Source organism: Uloborus diversus, chromosome 1, assembly GCF_026930045.1.
Source record: "Uloborus diversus isolate 005 chromosome 1, Udiv.v.3.1, whole genome shotgun sequence".
Lineage (NCBI taxonomy): Eukaryota > Metazoa > Arthropoda > Arachnida > Araneae > Uloboridae > Uloborus > Uloborus diversus.
The window spans coordinates 143,401,460-143,428,858 of record NC_072731.1 but is presented as its reverse complement, the minus strand read 5'-3'; the positions used below and the strand labels follow the sequence as shown (position 1 = coordinate 143,428,858).

The 27,399-nt window shown below is 32.9% G+C and overlaps 1 protein-coding gene across 2 annotated transcripts in view; it reads right to left on the bottom strand.

Annotated features, from left to right (window-relative positions):
- Positions 1-870: 870 nt before the first annotated feature.
- Positions 871-27,399, bottom strand: part of LOC129232580 (uncharacterized) — a 36,564-nt gene continuing 10,035 nt past the window's right edge. The window contains exon 2 of one of the 2 annotated variants that reach the window (XM_054866723.1): positions 871-1,925. In XM_054866723.1, coding sequence (XP_054722698.1) covers positions 1,059-1,925 — 867 coding nt within the window. In that variant the 3' untranslated portion in view covers positions 871-1,058. Of the gene's footprint in view, positions 2,094-27,399 lie in introns of both variants that reach the window. The other variant, XM_054866716.1, reaches the window with a different exon arrangement.

Below are 27,399 nucleotides of genomic sequence, written 5' to 3'. Positions count from 1 at the left end.
CCACTTGATCGCTCGATTTCTAATATAAAATATCGACTTGGAAAATATTATGTAACAATAGGTCTGACCCCTCCCCAAAAAAAAGTAAGGGATGTAAAAATTCTCGTTTCAACGATACGATTTTTTCGAAAATTAGTTAGTACGAAATGTTTTTCGCAACGTCAGTTTGAATATTTTTTACTTTCTACTGTTTTTGAAAATTAAAAAAACTACTTTCACAACTCGTAACGTGATCAAAACTGTTTGCACTTTCGAAACAGAGCCATTCAAAGTGCAAATCCGCTCATGCTGAAACGTAAGCTGATGTGAGACACCAAAAGCCAATGTCTAGCCATGCGCAGTCGATTTCGGCGAGCCAAACCTAAGGCACCCTGCGAATTGCAATGGGGCTCAGCAAGATTTTAGCTTTTCTTGTGGTCAGTAAAGTGACGTTCATAAATTAGAATATTTTGTAATGTCCTCTGGGAATAAATCTCGCGCAAAAGAAAAATGACACTTTTTGTGAAGACGCCCGATGAATAAAACGTTTCAAAATTTTTCTCTTGGTTTTTTCAAAATAAATAATGTGTTTAGTTATATTTTAGGTCGTTGGTGACGGCAAATGTTTCATATATAATTATATTGCAGGGTAAATTAGCAAAATTAACTTAAAAAAAAAAAATTGAGGAGTTTACCTTACAACAAAAAATTTTATCGGTCCCTCGGAGTTCGTTGCAACGGGGTTTCACTGTATTTGCCACAGTGTCAAGGTTTAGTTTATTTTTTAATGCCAAGTTCTAAGAAAAGACAGTTTAAGTGCAAGATGTTCTTGTCAAGAAAAGAATAATAGTCTTACCGTGAAATGAAAAAGCTATTCACACCTAAATAAATTTTACTCCTTTAATAAACGTAAATGTCATACAAAAGCATACACTTGTAGCATTTCCAACTTAACGCGTGCAGGAACAATAAATGAAATTATACCAGCAAATAAAGTATCAAACAAATTGGTTTCAATTGAAAAAAAGAAAAAGCTTAACTGTGCTTCTACATAGCACGTTGGATAAAGGACTATCCATTTATGCGACGCAAATTTTGATCAGGTGTAAATTTTTCATTAACTTCTGAATTCCTTCACGTAATCTTCTATTCGATGAGTGATAGGAAAGTTGTGTGCTTAAAAAGACATCACAAGCCAGTTGAAGAGACTCGAAAACCAGCTCAGTGCTGTGTTGTTTGTAATTAACAGGAACTTTGTCCAGAATCTCGTTCACAAAAACTAAAGCTATAATTTTGTACAAGTGATCTTTCAAAACAGATGTTTTCAATTCTTTGAACTGATTTCTCAAATTATGATCATGGCTCATTTGCCTCATATGTTCCCTCTTTGAAGGAGACACGACCGTTTGTAGAAAACTTTCCAATTGTGTGGAATTCGCTCTGGGATCTTGGTCTGTATCAGCCATCAGCATGCAAAAGGTACCGAACTCTTCAGAATAGAAACTAAATCCGAAAGCACTATGACAAACTCGATCGAAATTATCGGCCTCTCTGACTGCTTCCTTGAACCTGGCGAGCTCGGAACTCAAAGCATAGTTAACAGATCTCGAAAGACTTACCATTTCAGAAACGCGTTCGCCATTTTCCAATTCGTAAGGCAGGTCTGGAGACGGTTGTGCCATCACACTTGACCTGACCATTTGGACAACTGCAGCTGCTTCTTCTCGTACTATGGCATGTCCTTGCCACGCATGCTCTAGGTTGCCCAGAGGCTGAGAATGCCCATCCGAGGAGGAACTAGGAGCAGTCGATAATCGGTTTGTTATGACCTGTTGCAACTTATTTTTACCCCAGTCGCAAAGTGGAGCACAATTTCCGATACTTTTCAGTCTGCCCATGAGGCTTCTTCCATCTTGTATTTTGAGCAATTTGTCTTCTGCTATTCCCTGCAATGTAAGGATATTGTCAGTAATGCGTTGAGGTAAATTTGCATGTTCATTTTGTCCCACACGCACATAGGCATTTATTAAATTTTCAATAGCGTGTGGTAGTTTCTCTGAAGTAATATCTTTTTTTACAGCATCAAGAATCATCAGTGCATGTCTCCGCTTTTCCTGAAAATGAAGCAACATTTTGAGAAACATCTATTATATTTGTGTAAAAAAAAGGAAAAAGAAACAGCTCAAAAGGTATGAAAATTGTAAAACTGTTACTTAATGAGCAAAACAAAATAAGGGAGCTGAGCTTTTTTTTTTTTTTGCTTGCAATACTAAAAAAGTAAAAAGAGTTAAATCAAGGGTTATCAGTTTCTTTCAATCTCTGCCCCTCTCTGCTCTTTTCTACACATTGAAGGGGAATTTTACTTTTTTTTTTTCCCTGCTTGATTGCTGAACATGCGACTTTGACACTTCAACTTTGACACAAGTTTTATTTTTGAGATTGACTGTGTGACGCTGGGCAATACAACCAGTAAGAAATAAAATAAGCAGATTTAATTTAGCGTATGTTAAAATGGCTTCCCATTTTTTAAATAGTTGAAAAATTGACAAGACGCAAAATGATTGAAATCTCAGACACTGCTTGATAATTTTCGGCAGAACATGAGTAAGATGGTGGTACATTGAGAAGAAATAGATATGGAGAGAGCAGTGGTTGGAAGTAGCGCGCTACAAGTAGCGACGCTACTGTAGTAACTACATTTTTTAGTAGTTTGTAGTGTAGCGCACTACTTTTAAAAAAAGTAGTGTAGCGAGTAGTTCGATACAAAAAAAAAGTAGTTTGTAGCGATTTCTGGAAACTACTTTTAAATAAAGTTGGTAAAAAAAAAGCAACAAGATTCAAACGAATCTGTCTGGTGCAAAGTGCAAATCTACCGCGACTGCATCAGCGGGCGCAATGAAAAATAAGACTCAAAAAAAAAATAAAATTAAAATTAAAATCGAGCTGACATCAGACATATCATTTTGGCACCACATGTTCTACCTCCTTGACGCCAGTGGTTTCTTTGGCATCTTAATTTTCATAATTCGCCAATATTCGTGTTGAATGGAGCGTGGATTAGAAAGAAAAGTACATATGAATTAAGCGATAACTGCCAATTTAGTACCCCGTTTCTGTCTTCTGGCAGCCGAGAGTGTCCCGTAGACGAGCATTTTAGATTCCAATGGCATAATTGTTCATCTTTTCACCAAATATGGAAGCGACTGTTCATGTAATAGAAGATGACGAAGATGTAGTACTGCCCTGGCCGGCTTACAACAATTATTATAATGTAATAGAAAAATATGAAAACGGAAATTTTTCAGTTGAGTGCAAACTTTGCCCGCTAAACAAAAAGCTTTCGGTGTCTAAGTCATCTGCATACAATTTAAAATTGCATATTGAAGTAAGTTAAGCATTCTTAGTTTTCTTTTACATTTCGGATTGCTTATTTATTAATATTTAATTATGAATACTAGTACCATTTGAGACGTTTTCCATGTCTGTTGTTTTTTTTAGTCATTGAGTGTTGATATATTAACATAGTAAAAGTCCTTCTAAGTTTTTGAAATTATTTGGTACGATGGAAAAAACATTATTTTATTTTATTAATGGCGTAGAAAAGGGGGTGGTACCTAGGTCTGGACCTCTCTCTTAAGGTTCAAAATTACTTTCCTTTAATGAAAATTAAAGTTTCTCTTTTCTGTTTAAAAAATGTTTTTCATCTTCAAATCTATTTTATAAATATATGTATGTTTACGAAAAATTAAATTCAAATTATAACTGTTTCTATTTTTATTTCCAAGTAACCCAGGTTGACTATTTTAAAGATAGACACCATCTTGAAGATTTTTTTTTCCGCCTCTGCATGTAATCGATTGATTGCAAAGTCTAATATATTGTTACTGTCTTATTTTCATTCATATTTCTTGTTTTAAATTTTCTTTACGGCTGGCACAAGCTCACCGAGAGCTAATTGGGACCCATGTCAGTGTTATTGTTGCTCCCCATCTCACAATCTTACCCTCTATAGTCAACGCAATTCGTATTTCGAGATCCTCACCCCCCTCTACAAGGCCTCGACCCTGTCCCCAAGGCCGCTCGTAATATATATATATATATATATATATATATATATATATATATATATATAATATTTTTAGACCTTTTTGGTCAATTGTAATCAAATTTGTCTTTTCCGGGACGTGAAGTAAACCGGCCGGGACACAGGGATTTTGTCTGAAAACTGGGATTGTCCCGGTCAAACCGGGAAGCCTGGCAAGCCTATCCAATCAGGATCGCTCCGAAATGAATTTTTTAGGAAAAAAAAAGGGGGGGGGATCCTTAATTTGCCGAATGGATCTCTCACGCTTTAAGGAGACGGGCGACTCGAAATTGTGCCTATTTGTAATCAGGGGGACGGAACAAGAAGTGTGACACCATGTATTTTTTATAGGAGCATGTTTATTAAAAATAGGGTGACATGTGACAAAGGGGAGGGAGGTCTAAGATGAAGTGTGACGCTTGTGTAAAACGGGAGGAGGGAGGTCAAAAACGTTGAAAAAAATATGATTTAATTTATATGAACAGCCCCTAGTGAAGAGGATATCCGGGTGTTTTAAAATGACAATATTGTGATTATGACTCCAAATTTGGCCGAACCGTCAGACAAAATTGGCCGAGTAAGAACATTTTTTTAAGTCACAGTAGGGGGGGGGGGACACTTGCTGGCGCGGGCCGGATCCCGAAGGAAGCCCGAGATTTTTAAAATGTGGGGTGAAATATATGTAGGGACGTAGTGATAAACAATATTGAGGGGGAGGGCGTAAAAGTAATTTGTGACGGGCCTTAAAATTTCTGTGCACACCCCTGGTCACAGTACCCTCCTGCGAGCTGCGATCACGGTGCTCCTGATAGCAATTATCAAGTTAATTGTTGATAAAGTTAATAAATTTATTTCAAGGCTGAATTAGGACTTAATTTTTAGTAAAGAAAGTAAAGGAGCCTCATAACCCTTAGATATTATATTTGCACGTAAAATGGGCGGATTTTCGTCTAATATGTTAAATTACATAACATTTAAAAAAAGGTCAGGAGCTCAGCTCCTGTGAGCTCCCATGCAAATTATGTCCTGCGCTTAACTTAGGTAAGAGTACAATTATGGCTAACCGACGTTTGAAATTAAAATTTCGAAAATGACACAGGTTTTCGTCTTTCCTCTATTCGCGTGATTAATTTAAAACAGCTTTGAAGGCTTATTTTCATTGGACACTTTTTTTTTAAATAATTTTGTGCCGAGTTCGCCATTATGTGCTATGCCTATTTCACGCATCAAATTGAGTTTGGTTCCTCAAAAGTAGCACGATAAATTGAAATACCCCTCTTAGTTTACAAACTAATACCCTTTTGCTTTTAAACAAGAAACAGGATTTATCATATTCGAAAATCAGCCGTAGCGGGTGACTTCGTCGTTTCCATTTCATTGCAACTTCGAATTATTCTCAGGTTGAATTTAATGCATAGCAAGCATTTTTAATGAAGTTACACTATTTTAATATTTTTATCATTGCGTTGCATTCCTGTGAAGTGACACTGATTTTGTAGTAATCAGTTCCGTCTACGTACTTCAACGAAAGCGTTTCATTTCAACTCGCCTGCAATTCAATTTCGATTTTTATTTTTATTTATTTATTTATTTATTTATTTATTTATTTATTTATTTTTTTTTTTTTTGCTCTTTCTTACTGTTACGTGAAATATAACTCAATAATGAAATGTTACCTATGATTTTAAAAACATCTCCCATTTTGTTTTTACTCAAAACCACAGCGTTGTGTGTCTGTAGAGTTCCAATAAGGAAAATAATAATAATAAGTTGTTTAAATGTTTGAATTAATAATTTGTTTTACAAAATGTTATCTCTTGTTAAGATAGTTTCTAAAAATTTTATTACTTTTCTGCGTGGAACATATTTTTTCCGTATATTACATGTTTTTAAGATTACGACCTTGTGATATATCTTTTGTTGTTGCAGTCAAACTGTACAAACAGAAGAGATTTTCTTTTTTTTTAAAGAGCGTTTTACTTCATGGACTTTTTTTACGAAAAAGTTGCATTTGAAGGATTCGCATTTTCCAAAAATAAGTTCTCCATTTCAAACATACATATAATTTCTCTTCGATAACAATGTCTAATTTTACAATCATTTTCTTTTCCAAATTCCTTTGTTAGTTTCACTTAGTGACAGCAAAACAGTTATGTTTTACAGCAGTTCTCTGACATTTAAAAAACAAAGTTTACTGTAAAAAAATCAAAATTAAAAGATTTGAAGCTCCGCCGAATAAAAGTTTTTAAATAAAACAGTGCTGAGAAGCAAGTTTTTCATTCACTAAAAATTAAAAAATGTAACCGCTACGCAACTACAAGAAATATGCTGTTCTTTTTTTCAAACTGTATTTAGTATTAACTAACATTTTTTTTTTCAAATTTCATACTATACGCTCTCAATTTACCAGCAACAACATTCTTCTACTTATGACGCCATTCGCCCTTCATGCAATTCGGCGACGAAAATTAATTGAGAAGAATATTAATGTAAAACCACTTATTTTCTTGAGCCTTAATTTTCGCAAAAATGAGGATATGCGTGATTTCGCGAGCAGAAAATTTCGTGAATTGTGCATGTACAGTATAAAAATTGGTAAAAATAAATTTGAAATATTTCGCTATTATTGAACTTTTACGATTACGACGGACTTGTGAAAATCGCGAAAACAAAAGCGCTTTTGCAGTATTTCCTTACAGCCGTATCATTAATCTTGCAAAAGGTTTTTATGGACTGTACATTTTGATTAATTGGATCTTTCTGTAGAATCCATAAACACACTCAAATTTACTCTGGCCAGACCAATGCGTGAAATAAAGTTTGTTTTCGATTGATCAATTTATTTATTATTCTTTTAATGTTTGTTTTCAGAGAAAGCACCGACATAAGCTATCAGAACTGGAGGGACATATTAAATCATTAAAAAGTAATAAAAGCCTAAAAACACAGGATTCATTGAAGCAGGTTACCTTGTTTGATAGAATCCCGCCAAAAGTATCAGCCCGGTGCTCCCAACAAGAAATTGACGATGCTCTGTTAAATTGGATCGTTGATGGTGCCCATGCTTTTTCTGAAGTGGAGAGGGACTCCTTTAAAGTTTTATGGGATAAGCTAAGCGCAAGTAAACTTATGTGCTCAAAAACTTTAGTGCAGCGCATGAGCTCGAAATATGAGCAGATGAAAAGTCAACTAATCTCTGAATTAGTTGATATTCAGTATGTGTGTGCCACAGCAGATTGTTGGTCTTCCAACAACAAGGCTTTTTTAGGAATCACTTGTCTTTACTTAGATAGATCGTTAGAAAGAAAATCAGCTACTTTAGCCTGTAAGAGGATTATTGGTAGACACACATATGATGTCTTAGCGAAAGAAATTTTTTCGATCCTTACTTCTTACATGATCCAGAACAAGACCCTGCTTATAATAACGGACAATGCAAGAAATTTCGTCAAAGCTTTTCGCCTGTTTTCAGAAGAATCAAGCGATGCAGATGATTTCCTGTTGACAAGCGTTCCGATATCACATATTTTCGACGAACAGAATGACAATTCTGAAAATGACGTGGTGTTGTTGCCGCCACATCACCACTGCTCTGCACACACACTCAATCTAGTGGCTGCGAAAGACAGCGAAGAGGCCCTCGAAGACATTGCCTTCAAAAAAGTTAGCAGAAGTGCATTTTCTAAGTGCCAAGCTCTGTGGAAAAAATCCAAAATGTCTGTTGTTTTGGCAGATAAGATTGCTTCCGAGTTAAGTGCCCGTCTTGTCGTGCCAAGCAAAACGCGATGGAACTCGATGCATTCTGCAGTTGCACGCATATGCAGATTCTTAAAAGAGAGTGAAGAAAAACTGCAGAAAATATTTGATGCTGCGGGCTTAGGGCGGCTATTGCCTCACGAAATTGAATTTTTGCATGAATATTGTACCGTAATGGATCCTCTTTCACGGGCATTAAATATTCTGCAAGGAGAAGCGAGTGTTTCCATGGGATACCTTGCTCCTACCATTCATCAACTATTGAGGACTCTTAAGTCCTGCACTGGCCTGAGGTTTTGCTCTCCTTTGGTTCTAGCTGTGGTGTCTGGGATTGAAAAAAGATTTGGCCATTTGGTGTGGGACAGAGAAATTGTACTTTCAGCTTGTTTTCACCCCCGATTTAAACTGTTCTGGATTGAGGAGAAGGACAAACAATGTGAGGCTAAAAAATGGATGGAAGATTATCTACAGAACATGTTTCCTGGATCATCCGATACTTCTAGTGAAGTTGAAAGTTTGGACGATTTTTCAGGATTCTTTAATTTTTCGTCCAGTAACTCAGGAAATACTTACCAGGAAGAACTTAGGAGCTTCTTAACTGAACCGATAAAATCAACCGCAACACTTATATCATCTACCTATTTAAAACAAGCATTTATTAAAACAAATACTGGTGTGCCATCTAGCGCATCTGTGGAAAGATTGTTTTCTTTTGCTTCTGATATATTTTGTCCCAAGAGAGCATGTTTATCCGATAATAACTTTGAGATGCAACTTTTGTTAAAAATGAACAAACATGTTTAAAGTGATTTTTTTACTTTTGTATCTTACTGCCATATTTCAGTTTTTATTTAACTGTAGTGAATATTGTTTTCCTTTGTTTTCGACACATTTTGTCCTAGGAGGCCTCATGCTTTATTTGATAACAATATTTATGATGCGACTTTTATCGTAAATAAGCGAACGTATTTTCTTATGAATGTTCTTTACTTATGTATTTTATAGTTCTTTTTCAAAGAAATATTTTGTTCCTTTACTTCCGATACATTTTTTTCCTAATTGATCTCATGTTTTACATATCACATGACAACTTTCAGATGCAACTTTACAAAAAATGAACAAGCGTGTTTTCAAATAAATGTTTTTACTTTCGGTTTTACTACCGTATTTTATAATTTTCCATTCTTTAGAGAAGATTCTTTTAATTTGTTGCCGATATATTTTGCCTTAAGAGATCATGCTTTATCTATTATCTGATAATTTCATAGCTGCCAACTCTCCCGATTCGTATGAGACATATCAAATTTCAATGCCTTCTCCCTAAGGAAGTAAATACCTCCCGAATTTTCATTAGAACAATGAAATTTCCCAAAGAAGGGATTTTTTTTTTCGTGATTAAAATCTCGGAAAATTCCCAATAGTAAAACAATTCTGATCGCAAAAAATTACGCCTTTTCATACACGAGTATGAAAATTGTATACATCCTATTAAAATACGTTTATTTCATTTTCCTTCTTTTTTAGAACCTTTTATTTCCCCCAAACATACAGTAAAACGTTACCTATTTCCCCCCGAACTTAATCCTTAATTTTGAAGCTTGTTGACCACAGAGAGATGGCGGATGAACTTGAAATATAAACAGAATACATCATTTTGTAATAAGTATGATCAGCGAGTTCGCGCCGTACAGTACAAACTTAACAGCTTGCGCATTCTGCCCCCCTGTGCTCGGCTAGTGGAGTAGAGAAACGATTATTCCCCATTTTCTAACAACCAGTTTTGAAGGAGTGGTTTACTTTTCCACCTGAGGTGTGCCCGGCTGGCAGTGGAGTGGAGATCTAGGAAGTTGGACCTAGCCCATATTTTTCTTTAGGAGGGGAAGGGTGTTGACCAATCGTGGTCGCTGAAAGTGATGTCATTCTTTTTGGAGCGCGAAAATATCCGAATCCTTTAGCGTCGCATTTTTCATTGCATTGGAATTGGAAGTTGCAACTGTTTTTTGTGAAGGGGAAATGGCAGAAACGAAGCGCGTTTCAAAAGAGCAACTCTGCATAATGCTGGATTGGATGGAAGACAATAATAAGTTATTTACTAACCAATTAACAAATGACTTCACCAATCAGGACAAAAAAAAGATGTGGACTGCATTAACCGCCACTTTGAATGCACAAGGAGGGTGCAAAAAGAGCACAGACAAGTGGATGAGGGAAAGTACCTTAATTGTTTTCTTTTCGTTAAATTAATTGAAAATATATGTAATAGAGATTCACTGAATATTCGGCAGACAAGGCCGAATGAAAATTACAATACAGTACCACAGTAAAAAATTAATTTAAACAGTTGCTTATTAATTTTATCACATTAAAAGTAATTCTCATGTAAAAAAAAAAAACTCCAAAAGTTTAAAACTTGTTAAGAAACAACCTAATTTAAATTCACCATTGACTTCAAAGTTTAATAATCCTTGAATTTCATTTTTCAAAATGATGATACACATATTTATCAGTTACCAAAGAGATTAACACAGCAGAAAACCTATTGAATAATTTGCATTTTGCAAGGTCCTTCATCTATGATATAGCATGTTTTGACCATGATTATCAGATATCAAATCATCTCTCCCGAAAGAAATTATTGTTCTACTTATGCAGCCATATTCCAAACTTAGGACAAACGTAAACTGAATTATATTTACTATGTGCATTTACTTTTTATTTTGGATGAATTTGGTTTGTGTATAACAACTACAGCAAAATTCCTCTAATGCGGACACTAACGGGACAATATTTTTTGTCCGCAATAGAGAGGTGTCCGCAGGACAGGGGCTTAATAATGTTATTTGCATTAGAATTAAAAATTGTCTGCATAAGAGAGGTTTCACTGTATATGTAATCTACTTGAAATACACCGCTAAAATTATGAAGTTTAATAAAAAAATGTATGTATTTTTTTTTAAAGTAGCCAAATAATTTATGTTTTAAATTTGGAGAAAATTCAAATATTAGTTTGAAAAAAAATTAAACAAGTATTTGGCCAAATATTCAGTTTGAATTTTACTGGAATATTCGATGTTCACTGAATCTCTACTCTGTAATAGAAATTAATCACATTATTTTTAATCACATAATAAGCTTCTATTGTTCTACATAGTCAATCATTATGTTAAAAGCTTAATAATCCTTAAATTTTATTCTTAGATTTTTAAAATGATGATGCACGTACAGTGAAACCTGTGAAAAACGATAATATTTAACAAAAATCTGTCTATAACAATATTTTTTTTTTGGCCCAAGCAAAATGTCAGCATGAATAATCTAACTGTCTATAACGATAACCTGTCGATTGATAACCTGTCTATTACGATATTTTATTTAGGTCCCAACAGTATCATTGTAGACATTTTACTGTATTTATCAGTTTCCAAAGAGATTAACATAGCAGAGAACCACTTGAATAATTTGCATTCTGCAAGGTTCTTGATCTATGATATAGCATGTTTTGACCATGATTATCAGTTATCAAATCATCTATCAGGAAAGAAATTATTGTTCTGTTTATGCAACCATATTCCAAACTTACAACAAACATGAACCAAATTCTTATACAGTAGAACCTCGATTAACCGAGGTTTTTATACCAAGTTTCTATTAACCGAGATTTCCAACATCCAAGGCAGTAGTGTAGCTTGGATAATCGAGGTTCTACTGTATTTACTATGTGAATTTACTTTTGATTTCGGATGAATTTGGTTTTAATATTGTAACTATACACAATCTAGATAACATTTAATAAAAAATATATTCTTTTTTCTTAAAATAGATAAATATTTTCTATTTTAAATTTGGAAAAAATTTAAACATTAGTTTCGAAAACATTCAAACAAGTAAAGTAAGCATAAACAGTGTTGATATTGTTGACGTTGTTTATACTTTCTTTACTATTCTGCGCAAAGGTATTTATCTTATTTAAACAAGTATTAGGCCAAATATTCAGTTTGAATTTTACCTGAATATTTGGTATTTAGTGAACCTCTAATCTGTAAAAAAAAATTATTTTCACATTTATTTAAATTTATTTCACATAAATAGCTTCTATTGTTCTAAGTAGCTATTGAAAGTTGATCAGACTTAACTTCTGCTGTGCAAATGTCGACCAACAAATTTTTCAAGGCGACTTTTTTGAAACAGCTTTTACCAGCCCCCATCATATCATCAGCAACCTTTTTTTTTTTTTTTTTTTCAATTTCACTTGTGATAAAAAAAAATTGTATGAAGTATGAAGTACTAAAGGGACTGAGATTGCAGAAAATCACTTGAATTAAAAGTTTATGATGATATCTTCTGCAACTCTGATTTGTATTTTGTATGCGAAATCAATTCAAGATTCTTTATATCATGTAGAGACGTACCGAATAGCATTTCGGCCAAGTACCAATCATGTTTTAAGAACCAACGACACACACATGATGAATTTTAAACTTATTGGAGTACTAGTATAGACCTCCATTACCATATAATAGATTTTAAAACAAAATTCCAGATGAAATTTAACTACACTATTTAAAAAATTTAGTTTGTCAAAAACAAAGCAAAAGTTATTTTAAACATTAACAATAAACAATGAAATAAAAGGTATGATTTATCAAGTTGTAATTAAAACAAATTGTATCAATCTAATACAGTTCTAGTCAAATTTTGTGCAATAATTTCTATTATTAAAATATTTTTATAGCATCCCCCCCCCCAAGTATTTTTTTACCCAAAGTCACAATCTTTTTCTTACTCCTAAAAAATGATTCAATTTTATTTCTTTTCATTGTTATAATTATGGTAAAATTTGAATCTGAAAAAACTAAGGTTTTAAAAATTTGCAATCAAGTTTTCAAGTGATTAGGTTACGATATGTATGTATATTCTTTCACCTGCAAGCGCTTGCCGTTGATAGTAATGCATTAGCACTTGCACAGGAACGGAAAAAGCCATTTCTCTACTGCTCCGAGGCAGTCGGCAAGTGTAGCGACTAAAAGCAGTTCGGCCGCAAGCGCGAAACAACCAATGGAAGAGGAGCACACCCCAAGTCGAGAGAGAACTGGTTAGCAGGGAAAAATAGGGAAAATTTCTCCCTTTCGGCCGATTTCTCCACTGGCCGTCCCGACTCCACTAGCCGAGCACAGGGGGGCTGGCTGATCATACCAATTACCAAATAAAGTGTTCTGTTTTCGCTTTTAGTTCTTCGGTACCAATTACCAAATAAAGTGTTCTGTTTTCGCTTCTAGTTCTTCGGCCATCTCACCGCCGTGATACAGCTATACCTGCTGCAAGCAATGTTTATTATCACTTATAAGAGAAAACAAACATATGTCTTTTTGGAGTACTTTTTTTTTTAATTCTAAATGTTATAGGTTTTTTGGAATTATTTTTTAAACTTATAAATTCCAATTATGAATAGTTAACTTTAAAAAAGTAATAAATGTAATCCTAATATCCGAAGTGTGGGCCCTGCCAGGTTTTGCAAATGCAAAATTTCGGTTCTTTACTGGCTCAATGGAAGAGATCCCCATCTATATTTTAAAAATTTCTTTTACATTCCAATTTTTGTAATTAAAGTTAAAAGTCTCCCAATTTTTTATATTACAATGTTGGCAGCTAAATGCAACTTTGTTTATTACAAGCGAGTGTATTTTCAAATGAATATTGCTTATATTTGTGTTTTACGATCTTATGTTAAAGTTCATCTTTCCCGGAGAAAGATTATTTTTCTTTATTTCCGATACATCTTTCCCAAAAGAAATCATATTTTATCTGTTTACAATTTTACAATGAATCTTTTGTTGAAAATAAACGAAGCATATTTTCAGACGATATTTTTTGTTTTTCATTTTTTACTCTTGTCTCGTTTCATAGTTTTTAGAATGATCGCTAAACAATTTTACATTATGATGATTTCACCTGAAACTAATCAGAATGTAAACTGACCAATGTTCAGACTAGTAATTATGAATAATAGTTAATTAAAAAAAAACCCTTTTTTCAGTCAAACCATGCTCCAATGCGAATGTAAGCTCAAGGTCCAAATCAATAAAATATGTGCATGTAATTGCAATTCATAGAAATGCATTTAGGTTTGTAACTGTCTATGTAGACTTCTTAGAGGAAATTAAAGAGCTTTAAATACTTAAGAAAATAATAAATATTTGATAAAGTTCTTGCATTTGAACCTGAAGTAAATATTCGTTGGCAAGAAAGGATTAAAATTTGAAGGTTGAATTCTTTCAACTTTTTAATCCTTTCTAGCAGGCGATAAGGTCTACATTGAGAAATTGGCATTAAAAAAAAGAAATCAGCAGATAATTTTTAATAATTTTCCAGGTCCAAATGAACTAATTTATTAATCTAAACACTTTTCGATTTTTTTCGTTCAACCCTCAAATGGTGTGTGTGCTTCTGCTTTTTTAAATTAATTTTTCAAAAAGTAGCGAAGTAGCGACTACATTTTAAAAGTAGTTTGTAGCCGCTACATTTGAAAAAAAGTAGTTGTAGTTGTAGTTAACTACATTTGTAATAAAGTAGTTGTAGTTCGCTACAAAAAAATGTAGTTTTTCCAACCACTGGGAGAGAGTGTAAACCCCTATTATCCTGAAACAGCAACGGTACAGTCATGGACAGAGGGGAATAAAAGCGAAACACTCGTTCATATTCGAAGACTTTTGACACTAGAGACACGTGTAAGAAGTTATTTTTTCAGGAATAATGTGTTATACATAATTATGTTAATAAACTGTTGTTAAGGGTTCGTCTTTATATTAAAACGAGCAGCAACTTCAAATTTTTCACAATGAGAATCCCCCTTTTTAACTTTGTATACAACATTTTGTTTAATTCGAGCCAGTCGTTACTTCAGAATTGAGTTTTGAAAAACCCCTCTCGTAATGTTAAAACGTATTTTCATATTTTTACACATAACACAAAAACTTGATTAGGTAAATAAAAACATCATTTACAGCAGTTTAAATGTAAATTTAGATTTTTTATGAATTATAATAATATTTTTTGCAAAAAAATATGATCTGAAACCTTATTAAATTTTAACAGAAAAACAATTTACAAAAACTTTTATGCGGGAATCCAAAATTTGAGCTCAAAATATTCAGTAGTTTTCGCGCTACGCTTAAAAATTCATTTTTTCCCACTTTAGGGGACGTATACCTTTTTAAAACAGAAATTATGAAAACTGGTTTCTTCGTAAAAAAGAACAAAATTGTTTAACAAAGTAAGCAAACCAATTATAACGTGGGTTTTCTACATTAGAGTTACGTCTATGAATTTTTTAAATGTATAAATTTATTCGCTGTCTCTGCAAAAGAACAACACTATGTTGCTATAGTCAGTTTTATGTGGATTACGTATGACCGTCAATATGTAAATAATGCGAAACACTATTTCATTGTCTAATAAAAGAATATTTTATAGAACATTTTAAATTAAAATCTAGACTTAAAATATTTCGTTTTTTTTCTTCTTTTTTTTACTGCGTTGAGCCATTGCAGTATAATCCTTTTGTAAAACAATAACTTTGAAAAAAAAAATCAACATACACAACATTTTCACAGGAACATACAATAAAACCTCATTGTCTTGCTAGTCATGTTGCAAGTGGCAGTGTAGAATGGCTCCTCTCAGTGATAATTTGCTTAAAGGAAAAACTATTGCCCTGTCTAAATCAGGAAAAAGCTCTCGAAAAATAGCCGAAAGTGTGAAATGTCTCCTCTAACAGTATCCAGATGGGTCAACAAAAAATATTTGCTCTTATATCAGTTTACTCATTTTTACAAATTATTACTTTTTTTTTTCTTTTTTGTAAAGTGTTTGAAAAATTTTCAATGTGTTACGATCTAGGAGAGAAATGTCAGCAAGCTTAGAGGCCGAATTATGCACGCAAAGTAATTGTTTTGGCTAATTGTGAACCTTTTTCTTTTCGACTTCGTCAAAGATTTAATAAAACATTAATTTGAATGTAAGATTAAGTTGAGTTCTTTTCTACTTTTAATTATAATTTAAATACTATCTTTTATTTACTTTCTCTGTCCTTGTATGCATTTCACATTTAAATCGTTCTCGCAAGCTAAAGATAAAATTTCAAAATGTTTTCTTCTTTTTTAAGTAACATTGAAAAATATGGAAAAAAAAAAGAAAGTTTCCTAAAAATTGTTATTAACTACTGGATGCCTATTTTATTAAAGTGTTTCATAAACCAATTTCTGAATATTCGGCTCCATATGTTTATGCCATTCAAACTAATTGAGTTTTCTGATTTTTTTTTTTTTACTTTCAGCAGCCCACAGACTACACGGTCCAACTTCGCGGGCTGAATATTGCCCGCGTATTCACTGCGATACGCTAAAGGTTTAGCTATCCATCCGAATACTGCTCTGATACATCCTAACAATGGGCATAACAGACCTGAACTGAGATTAATCGAGCAATGAAGCACATCTCATGTTATTGAAGTTGATAATGTCAAAAAACTGGTAGGTAAAGAAAATTTATCTTGCCAGCAAAAGACCGTAAACATACAGCAGAAAAATATTACTTTACCTACCAGTTTGTTCGCACTCTCAGCTTCAATGAGATGCCTTCTGCCTCCAGCACGATTAATTCCGAATCCAAAGTGCTAAGTTCGCAGCAAGGACCAACTTTGTCGTAGGTCTGTTGCGTGTAGTTTTACCGTAAGTGTAACTGACAACTCACCGAATCCTGAATTAAACACTAATTTAACTAAACGCGAAATTAGTCTTTAAAACTAAGACTACTCAGTTACGTTAGGTAATAGTTTATAGAAGGCCCCGACTTCAAAAGGTTATTAAAAATTAAGAGACCGTATATAATTAGTTAAGTATTTCAAATAATTCATCGTATAGTATAATTAAAATCAGTGTTTATTTAATAATTCGGTGTTTAGTTGATTTTTGTACTGGAATTGTAAAATAAAATTCATTTCTAGGTTTGGGTAGGAAACAGTACATAAGTGTAATCATTTATTTTTTGCTTTTTAGTTCCTAGGTGTTTTTTGAAGGCGTTTTTTTTCAATTTAAAAGTAATTTATTTTTTACTTTTTAGTGGTGTAAATAACACAGCGTCTCGGAGACTTCCAACGACTGTGAAGAAAGGCTTTTTCAAATGCGTAACTATGTACAAAAAAAAAAAAAAATTGTCTTGAACATTAGTTCAACTTTATATATATTAAAAAAAAAAATAATAATAATAATAAAAAAAAAAAAAAAAAAAAAAAAAAAAAAAAAAAAAAACAGAAATCGTTTTAAGTTTAAATTTGTAAAATTGTAATATTGTAAATTGATATTCATGTTTCGCAATATGTGTCATGTAACTAGTGATAACAGTAGCATGTTTCTTTACGTGGCACCACTATAGATGAAGATGAAAAATTACACTAGAATGAATTCTATGTTTGCTTCAGAGAATCCTTGATTCAAAATTTTCATTATAATTACTCTTAGTAATAAATGTTTTAGTACTTCCTTTAACTATAGGTAAAGAAAGTATATACCTTTGTTTTATGGCCTTTTTTTTAATCAATGGATTACCCCTAAACAAAACCACCACTAAACAAAACCACCACTAAACAAAAAAATCATAAAAACTGGTTCACTAAGTGAGACGAAAAACAAGGTTAATAAAGTACAAATTCATTTAAATGTGAGTATGATATTTGAAGAGTTACTTCAATTTCATCAAACCTGAACTTGATTACTTTTGGACCGCTGGGGAAGTATACCGTTTCAAAAAAAAAAAAAAGAATTTTCCTTATCGATACAGGCAGGGGCGTGCACAGAAATTTTGGGGCCCGTCACAAATGACTTTTTCGGTCCCCTCTCCATACTGTTATTTACACCTATATTTCACCCCTAGTTGTTCAAATATTGGGCCCCCTTCAGGCTCGGGCCAACAGGTGTCCCTCCCCCTCCCTGTGCACGCCCCTGGGTACAGGTGTCTTCTAGTATTTATGGAACATTGTACAAGAGAAAAACAAATCCGACGAGTTCAGAATCTCTTCCTTTTTTTGAAGTCTGCTAATTAATATAACAGTAATTTCAAATTGGACTGGCGGCATCGTGAAATAGTAAATCCAGAATATGGGTCAAACTTCAGAAATCATACACAATTATAATGTATATTATTAAAGAATATTAATTAAATCGTGGGGGAGGGGTGTTCTGTATTCAATTCCCCCTGAGTTAAACACTAAATATATTTAAAAACTGGAATATTAAATAAAGAACTTTATATTTTAGTGCCTAAAAAAGTTATTTATTAGTGAATAAAATATTAAAGTTTTTTATTCAACTATTAAAGTAGCAAAATATATTTAATTTACTGCTTAGCTACGTAGTAATAAATAGATTAGTAACACCATAGGCGGATTTAAGACTGAGTTCCTGGGGGGGCAGGATTTTTTTTTTTAGCAACATTTTTATCGCCCCCCACTCCCATGTTTTTGTCTGTTTCCTGTAATGCATAATTTCATGCTTTATTTTTTGTCTGTCGTTTTCATTAATGTGTGTTTTCATGCTGTCCTTTTTGAATTGACCTTAAGAGAGGGAGCTGGTATCAAGAGAGTGACGCAAGGCTCCCTTTTAAGTGTGAAATAGAATATCTCCAATTTTAGGGGGCCAGGATTCTTGTCCGGAGGAAATTTTGTAAAATGGATATAAATTTCTGCATTTTGAAGCCTTATAAAGGTTAATTGGATAGACATAGAAATTCATAACTAGATTATACAGTTGTACAGTATTGTTCTAACTTTGTAAGAAACAGCTATTTTAAGTTTGAAAGAAAAAATAAACTATAGATTTCCCATTACAACAGCCTTTTTTAATTATAAGTAGTGCAGAAAATGAAAAGGAATAGAGGTAGTGTATAATTTTTTCTCTGGCTAAACAGATTAACAATATGCAGTAGAAGTAATTTAGCCCACTTTGCTTAGGATTTTCAAAGACTTATCTAATTATTTTCAAGGACTCTAGAATAAATAAAATTAATTAACGCATTTCATTTGTGCTTTCCAGTCTCTGATATTTTAGTACTTGATAGTATATTTTTACAACCCTATTCTGACTTTGTGAGAAATAGATATTTTAAATTTAAAAGAAAAAGGAAACCATAGATTTCACATGACAACAACTTTTCTTCAGTTGTAAGTGGGGCAGAAATAGAAGTTTCCGTGATTTTTTTCCGTGCTAAACAGATGGACAATATGCAGAAGAAGTAAGATAAAAGCAATCAATACAAAAGAATTTCCAAAATACGGCATTCGGGATTGAATAAATAGCAAGATATGAAACATGTGAGTCACAAAAATTTATTTCAAATAATATGTTAACAAACGTGAGAACCATGATTTTTACATTTTAAATACAGGATGTGGCAAGGAGCTGAATTTGACATATTTTGGCATTCCTCCCCCTTTACCATTTGTTAGAAATTTTAAAATTTAAGGTTTGTAGCCACACGTTTCAAAATATTCAAGGTTTTCAAGCACTTAAAAATGAAATTAGTTTTTTCAAACAATTTCCATTTTTTAAGGAACGAATCATGAATTATTTTTGGGAGTTAGGGACCCACTTCAAAGCAGAGGCTCTAAGCAATAGCTTGTTTATCTTATACGCAAATTTGGCCCTGTTTGTAATCCAGTCTTACCTGCAAATTTTTGCTTGATTTTTTTTGTAATTTTTACGAAAATTCGTCAGTTTTTACGGTTAAAGGATTTTTACGATTTTACCAATCTTTGTTAGGTTTTTATAGACTTTTATGAAATTTCAGCAAATTTTTCCAAAACTTTTGATGACTCAGTTATTTAGATTTCAATTATGACAAGGACTGACTCACTTAGACTTAGATGATTATGACTTACCTTACTTTTTAAACAGTATTTATAAAGTAAGTAAAATTGTACTCTCCCTCTAAGTAAAAAGATTCATTTAATCAGAATACTCAGATAACTGAAATTTATTCAGTTTGCGGTAGTATTTATTTTCTTTCTCTCTCTCTCTCTCTTTACAAAAAAAAAGACAGAGAGAAGAGAAAAAAACTATGTTTTTTTAGAATTTCTCAAAAGGCCAATTAATCTACTAAGAACATAAATATTATGGACAAATATACTTGAAAAATGTTGACACAAATCATAACGAGTAGATCGTTCTGTTAGTGCGAAAAGGGGGGGTGGGGTCCCCTTTGCTTTAGATTCTAATTTGTTAAAATAATCGTCAATTATTATAAGTGTTGCAGCTTAATGTATAGCTGGTTTAGCCTATATTTTCATTCATATACTTGTCCGAATGGTTTTCAGTCCAAAATAGTGAATTTAGACACATTTTCAGCACCCCAGTGACAGCTGTACTATTTGTATTTAATGTTCGTTCCCCCCCCCCCCTTTTTTTTTCTTCTTTTCTCCCATCAGAAAAGGACATTCGTTTTTCTCTTCATTTTCATTAAACTACTCAAAAAAGAAAAAGTCGTGATTTTTTTGTTTTAAGATTTTGGAAGATGTGTTGTTACTATATAAAATCCTCCCAAAACTGGGGGTGGGGGCATTGCCCCTATGCCCCCCTCTCCTATAAATCCAACCATGTCCATCTGAACTATTCCAATATATATATATATATATATATATATATATATATATATATATATATATATATATATATATATATATATTTTATTTTTGGAAGATGTGTTGTACTACATAAAGTCCTCCCAAAACTGGGGTGGCATTGCCCCCCTCTGCCCCCCCCATAAATCCGCCCAAGTAACACATGTAATAAAAAATTAGCAGGCGACGCAGCGATGCGAATTTGGATCATCCATGTGCCGCGAGAATTAAACATCGTTCAAGAGGAAGCCAAAACCTTAGGTGTGAAAACACACCGATCATAGCAAAACCAGGTGATCTGTGACGTGTTCCAACCGTTGACGTAAGCTATAGTACGTAGCCACAACGTGTGAAATTTAAAGTTTCTTGGATTTCTCCGGGATCCCTTATCATATCCAGACCAAATTTCCATCATCAACATGGGACCATCTGGGAAGTATACCCTTTCAAACAAAAAAAAAATAATAATAATTTTTCAAATCGGTCCAGTAGTCTTGGAATAATTCGAAAACATACATAAAAATCCGCAAGCCGAAATCATAACCTCTTTTTTTGAAGTCGGTTAATAAACCAGTAACACCAGGTAAAATACATTTATCAAACATATTTACATCACTTTTCTAGGTATAATTTTCAATATATACATTTCTATGAGGCTAATAGCTGTATGATTAAATAAGCAATTCAATAGGTTCATATAATAAAAAGTCAAAAAGTTCCATTACTTACAATTAGTCATTATTCGATTTATTAAACAACGATCTATGAGAGGGACCAGCCAGACCCAATCCGTCTTTCTAAGGTTAATCCAAACAAAAAAAAAGAAAAAAAAGAGAGAGAGAGAGAGAGAACTTAAAAAAAAATTAAATAAAAACCCGACTGCGTAAAAACCAAAAAAACTAAAAAGAAAACTATATAAGCATAGGCGGATTTAGGACTGAGTTCCTGGGGGGGGCAGGATTTTTTTTTAGCAACATTTTTATTGCCCCCCACTTCCATGTTTTTGTCTGTTTCCTGAGCTGCATAAGTCCATGTTTTACTTTTTTGTGTGTCGTTTTCATTAACGTGTGTTTTCATGCTGTCCTTTTTGAATTGACCTTAAGAGAGGGAGTTGGTATCAAGAGATTGAAGCAGGGATCCCTTTTAAGTGGGAAATAGAATATCTCCAAGTTTAGGGGGCCAGGGGCTTCTTCCCCGGAGAAAATTTTGTAAAATGGATATAAAATTCTGCATTTTGAAGATTTATAAAGGTTAACTGGATAGACATAGCAATTGATAACTAGATTATACAGTTGTACAGTATTGTTCAAACTTTGTAAGAAACAGCAATTTTAAGTTTGAAAGAAGAAATAAACTATAGATTTCTCATTACAACAGCCTTTTTTTAATTATAAGTAGTGCAGAAAACGAAAAGGAATAGAGAAAAGGAATAGAAGTAGTGTAACATTTTTTTTCCCTGGCTAAACAGATTAACAATATGCAGTAGAAGTAATTGGAGCCCATTTTGCTTAGGATTTTCAAAGACTTATCTAATTATTTTCAAGGCCTTTAGTTTAGAATAAATAAAATTATTTAATGCACTTCATTTGTACTTTCCAGTCTCTGATATTTTAGTACTTGATTGTAAATTTTTACAGTCCTGTTCTAACTTTGAGAGAAATAGCTCTTTTAAATTTAAAAGAAAAAAGAAACCATAGATTTCTCATAACAACTTTTCTTCAGTTGCAAGTGGGGCAGAAAACGAATAGAAATAGAAGTAGTGTGTATTTTTTTCCGTGCTAAACAGATAGACAATGTGCAGAAGAAGTAAGATAAAAGCAATCAATACAAAAGAATTTCCAAAATACTGCATTCGGGATTGAATCAATAGCAAGATATGAAATATGTGAGTCACAAAAATTTACTTGAAATAATATGTTACCAACGTGACGACCATGATTTTTACATTTTTAATACAGGATGTGGCAAGGAGCTGAATTTGACATATTTTGGCATTCCTCCCCCCTCTACCATTTGTTAGAAATTTTAAAATTTAAGGTTTGTAGCCACACGTTTCCAAATATTCAAGGTTTTCAAGCACTTAAAAATGAAATTAGATTTTTAAAGAAATTTCCATTTTTTAAGGAACGAATCATGAATTTTTTTGGGAGTTAGGGACTCACTTCAAAGCAGAGGACCTAAGCAATAGCTTGTTTATCTTATAGGCAAATTCGGTCCCATTTGTAACTCTTACCTGCGAATTTTTGCTTGATTTTTTTGTAATTTTTACGAAATTTCGTCAGTTTTTACGGTTAAAGGATTTTTACGATTTTACCAATCTTTGTTAGGCTTTTATAGACTTTTATAAAATTTCAGTAAATTTTTCCAAAACTTTTGATGACTCAATTATTTATGTTTCCATAATGACAAGGACTGATTCACTTAGACTTAGATGATCATGACTTACCTTACTTTTTAAACAGTATTTATAAAGTAGGTAAAATTGTACTCACCCTCTAAGTAAAAAGATTCATTTAATCAAAACACTCAGATAACTGAAATTTATTCAATTTGCGATAGTATTTATTTTCTCTCTCTCTCTCTTTTTGAGAGAGAGAGGGAGAGGGGGAAGAGCTAGGGGGGAGAAGGAAAAAAACTGTGTTTTTTAGAATTTCTCAAAAGGCCAATTAATCTACTAAGAACATAAATATTATGCACAAATATACTTTAAATGTGGACACAAATCATAACGAGTAGATCGAGTATATCGTTCTGTTAGCGCAAATGGGGTGGGGGGGGGGGAGTTTTTTCTCCTTTGCTTTAGGTTCCAATTTGTTAAAATAATCGTCAATTATTATAAGTGTTGCAGCTTAATGTATAGCTCGTTTAGCCTATATTTTCATTCATATACTTGTCCGAATGGTTTTCAGTCCAAAATAGTGAATTTAGACACATTTTCAGCACCCCAGGGACAGCTGTACTATTTGTATATTTAATGTTTGTTTTTTTTTCCCCTTTTCTTTTCTCCCATCAGAAAAGGACATTCGCTTTTCTCTTCTTTTTCATTGAACTATTCAAAAAATAAAAAGTCATGATTTTTTTGTTTTAAGATTTTGGAAGATGTGTTGATACTATATAAAGTCCTCCCAAAACTGGGGGGCATTGCCCACTATGCCCCCCTATAAATCCAATCATGCCCTTCTGAACTATTCAAAAAAGAAAAAATAATAATTTTTTTTTTTTTTAAATTTTTGGAAGATGTGTTGTTACTACAAGAAGTCATCCCAAAATTGGGGGGCATTGCCCCCCTCTGCCCCCCCCCATAAATCCGCCCATGTATATAAGCCCAGTAGTTTAGAATGTATTAAGTACTATTGAATAACTACACCGTTGAAATAGTTTCATAACCGTACACAGATAAGACAAATCATAAATTCAAAAGCAAAATAGAAGGATCAACAGTCGGGGCTCATTCAAATTTTACGGGATTCTTTGAATCAGAAAGGAATGGGCATAATAGCACTGTACAGTAGTGTAGGAGCCCAGACCGGGGCGCCCTAACAACAGACTGCCTTGAGATAGCTGGAACAGCCGGCGCGACCGGGAATCAACATATACAACGAGTCTGCGCGACGAGCGGGGAAGAGCCAAGAGAACGAGAATGAATGGACGCGCTGGAAAGCCGCCCGAATAGTTTCGCTATGAAATGCCGTGGTTGATAATGTAGAATTGATCTTTAATTTCATAATTGTAAATAGCTTTTGTATATAAGTTCTAATATCAATTAAAATTTCCTTATGAGTACTGATTGAAATCATTCGTTGAGTGAAAGTCTTTTTGTGTCAAGATCAGAACCCATCGGATCCCACAGTCAGGGGCGGACTGGCCCTAAACTTTTAATGTAGAAAAAAAAATTCATGCCGGCCCCATCCAAAAACGTTTGGCTGTTGTTTTCCAAACCTAAAAAGTTTCTAGTGTGTTAAAAAAAAAAAAAAAAAAAAGGTTCCTCCAGCAGCCCTCACCTCTCTCCCCCCGCTGAAATACCTAGATTTTTTTTTTTTTTTTTCAGAAATCCTTATTTAACTTTTCATTTCAAGCAAACTAGTGGGCAGATTGATTTAAACTAAGCATACAGCAAACGCCCATAATATACAGATGATATTTCAAGGATCTAACTTTCTCAAAAATATTTGCAAGCTTAAATTGCTCTACGCAATAAAAAAAACCACTGTGAAAACAGTGTGGCTTCTTTGAAAAGCCGCATTTAAGAGTATTTCGTTTATGTAAAAGTGAATAAAAATCTTATTTAAAACAAAACGTAATACATTTGAGGCAGTGAGAAGCAAAGGGGAGTAAGCAGACATTTTCAAGTTTTGAGTAAAATTCGTATAAAGATTACATCCTAGGTAGGCTTTCATTGAATTTTTTTCTAAATCATGCTGTACAGCGGCACCTACCAGGGCTGCTGGTACTATCTCTTGCCCCAAGACAGAGGAGGGGTCCACCTACCATTTGTACTGGTTATCTCCAAATTTTCAAATTTTCCTCTTGCATCCCTTGCTTCTCACTACCTCATATGGCCATGAGCGGTACTATTTACCCTTCAGAAAAAAAAATTCTTTTTTTTTTAAGTCTTTTCTTAAAATTGTATTGTACGTATTCAAACTAATGAAAATTTTTATGTAAACCAAACGTAATATATCCGTTCAGAATGAATACATCACAGATCATGAGACAGTGAGAACTGATCGGAAATATCGGATAAGCCCGAATTAATCTACAAAAAAGAATTTCGTCCGAAAAAGTCGCCATTTGTCTCAGTGAGAAAACTGATTTTCAAAGGTATCTCTCAAAATGTTATCTAGTGAGTGAAATTAATTTGTCAGGTTCTAAGAACTAAAGTGAAAATCATGGGATATACACTTGGGGTGGGGGGATTGCGGTCTCCTCCCCAAGGCCCTTGGTTTTAACGTAGATTTATATTGCCAATAATTTTAATACGGTAGTTTATATGCATGTAAAGATGGTTATGACCAAACTCCCCTCCCCTCTCCACAGAAAGCAAGTTCTGGCAGTGCTTGTGCTTTATGGTATATGTGTGGCCTATGCTACATATTAACTTGCCTTTAATAATAATATTCCACTGACACAACGTTTTCAAGTAAGAACAATTTATTTATCAGCTTCCAAGATTTAAAGTGAAAACGAAGAAATGTATTGGGAAAAGCAATAAGATGTGCGTATTCTTTTTCGTAAGTAAATATGTTCAACTAGAGTTTAACCTACGAAGATGTTCAACAAAGTGAAACTCAACCGCTTAAACCAAAAATATAACAATTTATACTTTTATTGTACGAGTTTACATGCTTGCTGAAAATAAATAATAATCGAGTAACAAAAGAAAGCACAACACAGAAATGATCCGACTTAAACCTTTTTAATGACATAAATTAAACGAAATTAATGAAAACGAAATAATATTTGAAAAAAGTTACTCAAGAGTAATAAACTAAAAATGACAAAATTAATATTACTCTTCAAGAATCAGTGAAAATGTTTTCATACAAGGCCCTAATTTCGTCAAACTGAAAAATCTAATAATAACTTTGTAAATTTCAAATTAGTGCTAAATCTTATCATTTTATCCGGAAAAATTTTATCCGAAATTTGAAAGTATGCTATTTAACGAATTTCAACATTGCATTTATCAATTTGACACTGAATAATAACATTAAAATTGAAAAGTATATGATGATAAGATTTTTAAAAATGTACTTTTCGTACTAGTTGCAATATGGTAGTGCTACTAATAAATTAAAAACTAATAGTTTCTGGGAATACTGCATTTTAGATTCGGAAATCTTAGATTTGCTTTTAAGATTGTAACATTAAAAATATAAGTAAAAATAGATACATTATTTATGATTAAAATGGGCAAAAACACTTAAAGCAATTACACTTATCAATCTAGCTAAGAAAGAAAAATCTATAAACAAGCATTACAAATCAGTTAACAGGAAAACAACTTCAAAAATAAAGATTATTTGATGAAATATTATTAAATACTTAAAATACGGTTAAAGAACCTAATTTTTTTTTCTTCTATAACTCAGTGTATCCCTTTAAAAGATAGGGAAACAAAATTTTACAGTATTTAAGACATAATAATTACTTAAATTTTTCAACATTCCTTTTTAATTTTATCAAAAAATTTCTTTCAAAGCATGTAACTTATATTTTTTTCCTTAAAAGTAATAGATTATGAATATCCGTTAAAGACTACTTGGTACTAAAGATAAAAATAAAAGAAATCGCGAGAAAAAAACACATTTCTACAACATTAATTAGACTTACAAAAAAAGTCTACTTTGTTGAGCAACAGCATCAATGGTATCCTCTGAATCTATTTGATTTAAAATGTCCTTCTCTAAAGACATCAACATGAGAGCTTCTAAATTTTCTTGAGAAAGGGTTAAACATGAGTGTAAAAAAGAAATGAATTAAGTTCAGGAGGGCCATGCACATCCTCATATCTTGGACAAGCATGCGAATTGTACTCAGAACAGGTTCTAGATACCGGAACAAACCCTTCTCTTTCTTTCTCTTTTTTTTTTCTTCAAGTTTAAACTGCACAAGTTTATTATTCTTCCAAATCCTAAATTTCATACCAAAAAAAAGGGGTGGGGGGAGAGAGAAAAATGTTCTGCTGTCTTTGAGAAGTATATTAATAATCTTAGTTTATTATCTCCCTTCAAAAATTAATTACTCTTGAAAACAAGACATAAAAAATGTGTGTAACAATAATTGGATAAAATTGGTACAGTATTTAGGCTTTAAATTAAAATTAAGTACAGTAAAACCTGTAGAGTTGACCACCCTTGTACGTTGACCATCTGTCTATGTTGACCTCTTTTGTCAGGAACGGAATTAGTCC